We start from the raw sequence: 8,738 nt of genomic DNA, 5'->3' as shown, positions 1-8,738 counted from the left end.
AGATATGGGGGCATATTTATACATTTTGGTTAAAGTCCGCTAATTGAGTCAAATAACAGTGCATCAAAATCAGAATCATCATTTTCATCTTTATCATGCACATCAGAAACATCATCATCATCAACATTATACTGTAATAGTGAGTATATTTTGTAACTAATTCCTTATAGCATTCCTAATATGGTCATCATGTTTTATTGCAGGAAGCAAAACTAATGGTGTGTATTTAAATGACTTTAAATGACTTTAAGTTACTGTGCAAAATATACAAATACATTTGGTACAGTGCACTGCCTGAGGTTGCACAGTTATCCTCCCATTGATTCATCCAAGCTCATCTTTCTCAGGTCATAAGGCATTAAAGGCATTAGACTTCAGCTTTATGAATTAAGTCTGTATAGTTTCATTGTTTTTTCAAGTTCTTGTAGGTGAAAACTAATTAACTAAAAAAATGGCTGTAGGGAGCACTTTTGGCAGAATTATTTGACAAAGGAGGCAATACGTTTTTGTCGATTAACTGTTGACATGCAATGGAGGAGCATACTGAATACATCATTTCCATATGACATTGTTGCATAACAATTTAATAACAAATGAAATGCAATGGAGGACTACAAAATTGAATGTTATCAAATAATAAGCATGATCGTAACAGATCCATAATTATAGCGAAATGAATAGTGTTCTAGTATCAGGCTATAGAATATTATTCTTCTGGGGCCGATTCAATGCTGGATGAAATATTGTCCTGAACAAAAGTTTTTTTCCTTGTTGAAAAAGCCATAAAGCTTGTGAGCCTCTGAGGTCACCCAGATGAAGGATCATTTTTCTCTCCTTGACTCACTGACCAGGTCACTGTCGTCTGTAGGCATGTTGAAGGTCACCAGGTCAGAGTTGAACTCTGGAGTAACTGCATACATTAGCAAGACTTGCACAAACTTATGTGCATGTGTCCATAATAACTCTACAATAGTGGCATATTCATTCATGTAAAACTATGCATTGAAAATCCCAAAATACAAGTACAATTGTCTACACTTGCAATTCATTTAAATGAAGGTATTCGTAAGTAGGCCAATAGTTTACACCAAGTAAATGAAACAATTCCGTGTTTCCAATTGTTTTGTAATTTTCAGCCCTGCACCACATTTACTGGTGATAAATAACACACACAAAAACTAATCTACTAAATTAAATTAGGAGCGTATTCGATATTTCCAAAAAAAAAATGGTTTATCCCTTGTGTGGTTTTAAAGGTGACATTAAGCTATAAGTCCTATATATTAACACCCCGGATAACCTGTTACTCCGTTAATAACGTTTTTATGAGGCATTAAACGAATCTCTACGGAACGCATTTCAGAGGTGTCGTGCGTGCCTAGGCACTTCATTAGCTCATTTATAAGAGAACATGACAGTTTAGAGAGCGTTTTATCGTCCAGCCATGAGTGTTCAAACTGTAAAAAGTATTCAGAAGTGGATTCTTCATTTCTGAAATATGTTTATGATAAGGCTATAGCTCACTCGTTTAGGAAAGAGAATTCTACAATCATTTGCACTTGCAGTTCCGTTGAAATGCGTTCAAATATTTGATTCAAATGGTATGATTAACTTTGATCAATGCATTAAACCTGCCAATCAATAGATCTATCAGTCAATTTCCACATGAATCCTTCAGTGCTGGCGGAATAATTAAAACCATTAAGACATATTGAAATACAACGGGTGAAAGTGAAGAGAGAGAGAGAGACTGGAACCAACAATGTTGAATAGAGAAAGAAAAATAAATGCAAGAATTATTCATATTCAAGAACATGAAATAGGTAAATATAACATAATACAATTCAAATAACTTTTAAGTTATTCAAAATGTGTATAACCAAAATACATTTACTTTAGATAGGCTATTGACAGAAATTATTTTGGAATTAGCTTTCAGCCTTACGCGGTCCTTGAAAGTCACTGGAAAATGTAAAATCAATTGGATATTATTTTAAAACAAGATAAACGCTGACGGAAATGTAGACATTTTAGTCAAGAAGATTTTAAGTAGGCTGTTCGGAAGAAAGAGCTGGCCACAACGTTATTGTAGTGATGCTTTAATGACATGTAAGAGACAATAAATAACTAAATAAATAAGTTTAATAGGCCTACTAAATACACAAATAAATATAATAATATTGGTTGTCTGAATAAAGTTATGTTATTTGGTATAAACTCATAAAGTGCATGAATCTTTATATTATTTCACCTGACAAAAGAGCGCAACTCAAATGTCCTCTTGAATAGGCTACTCCGATTAAAAGTCTCAGGACTATATGCGCCTCTAAAATGAGGAATCACTGAGTCAAACATTTACAATAACACATTCTGGAGTTCACAACACTGACCCTGCTTTCCGTGTTTTTGTTTGGTATGAAACAACACGACCCTGATTAACCAATTAGGAAGAAATTCCTCCTAATGGAGAATCAAAGAACCTGCATGTTGATGATACTGTCTGCCGCTATTACACACCTTGTTGTGTAACGCATGAGACACTTCCTCTAGTTGAGTGTTAAGGGGCGGCAGGTGTTTGGGAGAGCACGAGGTCGGTACAAGTTGTCCAGGAGAGGAATAAGTGTCCAGGCTGTTGGAGCGTGAGCTTTCTGAGCAGCTCGAGGACACGGCAGGGGCCACCGGGAGAAGGCCCTCGCGCATTAATTTCTTCTGTTTCATGCGCCGGTTCTGGAACCAAATCTTCACCTGCGTCTCGCTCAGTTGCAGGGCGCTCGCGATCTCCACGCGTCTGGTGCGCGTCAGGTACTTGTTGAAGTGGAACTCCTTCTCGAGCTCTGTGAGCTGTTTGGTGGTGAAACTGGTCCTTAGTACCCCGTTAGCGGTAATATGATGCCCATCGGTGGGAATGCTGTGGTTACCTCCACCTCCTCTGTCCATACTGACGCCCGGAGCGACTAAACTTAATCCACAGGCCATGTGCAGCTTGGCTGAAAAGACAGTTAAAACACAGGTATAGTATAAATATATCGGCTGAATTCAATGAAGTAACCCAGCCATAAAATATAGACAGTACAAAATGTATGACTACCGGTTTATATCAATCACAATTACTTATAAAACATATATTAAATAGGTTAATTCAGTTAATTGGTTAATTGTATTAACATCCATAAACTGGAGTAGATGATTGCGCGGGGGAAACTTGGCTCTAGTGCCAAACATTCAGCTGTGAAGTTCCTGATACGGGTGTATCTGTACCACGAGGACAGGTGTTGGGTGTAAAAACGTATATCACAGTACAGGTACAGGCTATCTAACAGGGCCTATATCAGAGAGAACAGAAAGCTCCTATGATAAATGTTGACATGTCAGAGACAGGTTACATATACAGAGGCTACCAAACCTAACCTGAAATGAGAGTGCAGTAGCCAATAGTGAATATGAAAAAACATAGACAGACAAAACAGTACAGTAAGTAAATAAGCGCTTTGGCTCTCATGAATAGATAATCACATTCTGATTAATGGCGTCTAAGATAATAGAAATTGGCGCTGGCCAGAAGGCGTAAAATGAAAATATTTGAGGAATGACTTGCACGCTTAAGAAATAGCCAGCCAGCAAAAGCCAGGGCAAGCCGCCGAGCCGAGGCCTTCCGAGCCAAGGAGAGAGAGAGAAAGAAGAGAAGAAGATAAGGAGAGAGAGAGAGAAAGATCGATACACATTGCCTCAGCCATCTGGGCATCCTGCCCACAGTAATTCAGGTGCTGTCAGAGCATAATCGAAGAATGACACACTGGGAGTATATACACTGTACCAGCAGGTCAAGAGGCAGAGGGGTGGTAGGCCTTTATGCAAGAGAGAACATAGGGATGCTTTGCTTCGTGCCAAGACTAATATACCCCCCTGAAACGTTGCTGCTGCTGTCACTAATCATACTACTGCTAACAATGTAGCGCTAAAGAGATCTACTCCAACCCTGGAAATCATCCTTACAGATACTATATCAATATCTTTGCAGCTGTTTGTATGGTAGCTTAGAAAGCTGGCTAGAGGACATTGATACCAGTCCTGGCAAGCAACATTAACAATCAATATAAATGAAGACATATGTGGTGACCATATGAACTGTCAGCCTGGTACCAACTGATACGCGTCGACAGCATTAATTGTTCTACTGTATTTGTATGTCTCTGAGACAGACTACAAAGAAGGCATCCATGTCGTCTTCAAACTCTAGAGGCTTTATTTATGAAGCGTTCCCCCTGTCCATATCATTTATATTCATTATGGTCAAAAAGGCAAACTGATCATATATCAGAACTCCTATTCTGAGGCGCTTTGTGAATACAGGCCCAGATTGCACGTCATAATAGAACCAGATAGAAGGATCTCTACTGGGTCCATATCACCCCAATAAAGCATCTCTTTATTCAGATGTGTTCGAGTTGTTCCGAAGGCTGTGAGCTCATAGTTTCCCCTTTTCACCTCACACTGGATACTCAGATTTAGATATTGTGCTGTGGGGTCTTGTGAGACGACATCTCTTTGTCAGGATGAGAAATTACTTTTAATGGGCAAAGTCAAGATACTCAAGGTATTTTTTGAAATATACCACGTATTCTACATGAGTTGTATGATCTAATTTCTGTGAAATCAGAACGTTTATTCTGAATGTCACAGTAAAGGCTCATGAGATGTTGGTGGACTGATGATATGTGACAATGATTATGTTAAAACGGACACATGTAAAGGTGCTGGGCACTGAGATCAATACACAACGCTCTCATTACTGTACAGACAGATAATCAATAAGCAGAGAGCTCTGATGTTACTAACGTTATAGGGAGTGAGTTCGGCTAAACTTAACATTAGCTGCATTGCACACTGCACGCTCAGGCAATATTGCATTGTCAGAGCACAGTGATGTGAAAGCAAAGCACGTGGATAGCTATTATATTTATATTCTATTATTTCATTGTATTCCCTTCTATTGTGTTCTAGTATGGGAAATATCTCCATCATTTTTCTGTGCCCAATAGGTAGAGAGAGGCAAGTTGGCCTACACTGTATAATAACCATGTACCCCTCGCCCAGCCTCCCCTGCCCTTATCCCAGTCCATTCCCATTATCCCAATCCGGGTAGAATACATAGTTCCATTGTCACATATGGTTATTGTGGTAGGCTGATTCAGGAATTGTAAGTATTACAGTTATCATATTAATATTTTTGCTGGAAGTTTTGTTAAAGGTAAATTCACAAGTATGCATGTATTTGTACATTTTGAGCCATCACATGCTGAAAAATAGGCTACATGCATCCAAATGTATAATTTTCTTATTTTAAAAAAGGTTGTTGATGATGTTGAGCGACTTTACGAAACTTCATCTACGCTCGAACACGTCACACTTTGTTGCCCGTAGCATAGTAGCCTAGTCTGTACTTCCTCACAGCACAGCACTGTCCTTCATACTGAATTGTGAATATGGCACATTACATTGTATACTTTCCAATAGTAGGCTATGTTGATGAATCAATGACAGTTTACTAAAAGTTATAGGTGCTGTTGTTTTTCGTATCAACAATAAATACAATGTTTTAAAAAGTAGTTTGTCAATAAGATGCTTATTGTCTTTCCAAATGGAAATGTGAACTCTAAAACTTACCCGTCCGAGCTTGACTTCTCTTCTTCACGTTCATCCAATCAAAAGTTTTGCTCCTGTGACTGAGTTCAGCTACCTTACACTTGGGGTCGGAGGGAGAGCTGCTGTCCACAACAGCAAAGTGAACATTAGACCCATCATGAGTGTAGATTTTAATGTGCGCATTTATAGACCCGAATTCAGCGTGCGCCAGCGCCTCAGTCCCGGTGATGTGTGTGGAAGAGGAGTACCCAAGTCCCGGGAAGTCGTGTTCCTGCACCCGGAGGTAGGAGGGGAGACGAGAGTAGTGAAGGCAGGCCGGTGGCGTGCTTGAAGAGCCCTGACTCTGTGTCAGAGGAGAGCTGCTCGAGCCTGAGTAGACTGGGAGCTGAGTTACCGTGCAGTCGGTTGCAGAATTGGCACCGGAGAAAGACGGGTAACTGTGTTGTAATGAATATCCCGTGTCACCCTCTGATAAAGAGTTACCCTCATTGCCAGCTCCAAGTTCTGGAGAAATGATCTGGTCCAAGTCACCTATCCTGATCTCCCTTGGTCGGTATCCCCCTGCGAACAGAGCGCTACTCTCCCCATCGCACGTTAACTCTTGATACAAATTCATTATCACCTACGCATAATCATTGGATCGGTCAAACGGTTATAGGACTCATGGACGGGTGGCCTCTAGCTAACACCCAATAACGCATGGATGACCGAGATAGCGACCATTGGCAGTCAGAGGGACATGCCCTGGAGAAATTCGATCTCTGATTGATGGAGATGACGTGCCCTCTTGGTCTTGGCCAATAGATGGACATCTATGTCATCCACAGGGGACAACACACTGATTAACCAAGCCAATCAAGTTGTGGACTCATTTCAGGTGGTCAAATGAATGGACTCCAGTACAGCAGACAATAGCTGTTTCGTCCCCATCATTCATGGGAACTTTCTTTTCTCAAACAGGGCTGTTTAAATGAGTAGGATTTACACATTAGATGGACATAGAAGAGGTACTTGGTGATCATATAGGACTGGGATATGGAGAAGCAAGTAAGTCAAGTTTGCTGAGACGCTTCTGAAGTCTGTCTTTCATCAAAATGTCACTGCTCGTTTCTAAAACAGACACAGGTAAGATGACGTCAGCTGTGGTATGTTTCTCTGTACCACAGTGCTGCAGGCCTGCGGTGATCTACCAACTTTGTGACTTTCATGCCAGCTTTGTTGTTATCAATTATAACCGATTAGGGCTAGATGTTTTTTTAATAACTGGTTTTAAGGTCCAAGTAATAAAATAGCAATATTTGTTAGCAGGTCCTGAATTTAAATGTTTGCCAATAGGAATATAGGCCAAAGCCGTTCATTATACAAAAACCCTCAAAATGTAATAGACTAAGGGAATCCAGACTAGTCATTGACATTAGTCTCGTACACAATTATCCTGCGATTATGGTTTCTTTGGCTGCAGAGGCAGTGATCAGTGCAGGGCTTAAGGTCATGTTAAAGACACACTTAATGGGTTCAAAGGTCGTGACCGCGGCTGTTGAGCTCTTCTCTGACATTTACATGTTAGTCATTTAGCAGACGCTTTTATCTCGAGCGACTTGCAGGAGCAATTAGGGTTAAGTTCGAGGGCACATCGACAGATTTTTCACCTAGTCGTCTCGGGGATTCGAACCAGCAACCTTTCGGTTAGTGGCCCAATGCTCTTAACCGCTAGGCTACTCACTGGCATCGAATCTTTAAACAGTCTCCGAATAACTAGGAACATCGGTGGTGACAGGTGGACATGCACGTTCCGGTTTGGGTTCCCAATTATCGACAATTAGCTATGTAGCCCCTACACATTTTACTTAATGAAATGGGATGCTAAACTAATATAACGTTAGTAACTATAAATGATCTAACTATGTCAATATTGCACATTCAATGCTGTTATTTCAGATAAATAGGACTAGATCTTTACTATTCCACAAATACAGCAAGCCTTTTTCTCGACAGTAAAGTATATTTTCATTTTTTGAGACGTGGCATGGGAAATTGTAAAAGTGCTAATTCAATAAATAAAGGAATACAACAACAAACTTTATATTCCATTTTGTTCATCCGGTATAATTCCCATAGTTACGTGTATATTCCTAGACGTTTATCCTCATTTCATTGTAATATAAGCAGAGCTAAACCTGTTTAATTTCCCTTTACATTACATTTGTATCTGTTCAGATTACATAGAAAACACAATACCACCACATTCACATAACATGAGAATAAACATTATACCACCACATTCACATAACATGAGAAAACATTATACCACCACATTCACATAACATGAGAAAACACTATACCACCACATTCACATAACATGAGAAAACATTATACCACCACATTCACATAACATGAGAATAAACATTATACCACCACATTCACATAACATGAGAAAACACAATACCACCACATTCACATAACATGAGAAAACATTTTACCACCACATTCACATAACATGAGAAAACACAATACCACCACATTCACATAACATGAGAATAAACATTATACCACCACATTCACATAACATGAGAAAACATTATACCACCACATTCACATAACATGAGAATAAACATTATACCACCACATTCACATAACATGAGAAAACACAATACCACCACATTCACATAACATGAGAAAACATTATACCACCACATTCACATAACATGAGAAAACACAATACCACCACATTCACATAACATGAGAATAAACATTATACCACCACATTCACATAACATGAGAAAACATTATACCACCACATTCACATAACATGAGAAAACATTATACCACCACATTCACATAACATGAGAAAACATTATACCACCACATTCACATAACATGAGAATAAACATTATACCACCACATTCACATAACATGAGAAAACATTATACCACCACATTCACATAACATGAGAAAACATTATACCACCACATTCACATAACATGAGAAAACACAATACCACCACATTCACATAACATGAGAAAACATTATACCACCACATTCACATAACATGAGAAAACACTATACCACCACATTCACATAACATGAGAAAACGT

The 8,738-nt window shown here is 39.1% G+C and overlaps 1 protein-coding gene across 1 annotated transcript; it reads right to left on the bottom strand.

Moving 5' to 3' along the window:
- Nucleotides 1-2,461: 2,461 nt before the first annotated feature.
- Nucleotides 2,462-6,276, bottom strand: LOC115166413 (homeobox protein Hox-C1a-like). The gene is given in 3 exon segments (XM_029720314.1): nucleotides 2,462-2,671; nucleotides 2,674-2,987; nucleotides 5,665-6,276. Coding segments are annotated over 3 exon segments (1,023 nt in total). The 5' UTR covers nucleotides 6,260-6,276; the 3' UTR covers nucleotides 2,462-2,557.
- Between the last annotated feature and the right edge of the window lie 2,462 nt (nucleotides 6,277-8,738).

Source organism: Salmo trutta, chromosome 28, assembly GCF_901001165.1.
Source record: "Salmo trutta chromosome 28, fSalTru1.1, whole genome shotgun sequence".
In the NCBI taxonomy this organism is placed as follows: Eukaryota; Metazoa; Chordata; class Actinopteri; order Salmoniformes; family Salmonidae; genus Salmo; species Salmo trutta.
This window is presented reverse-complemented; position numbering and strand designations above follow the sequence as displayed.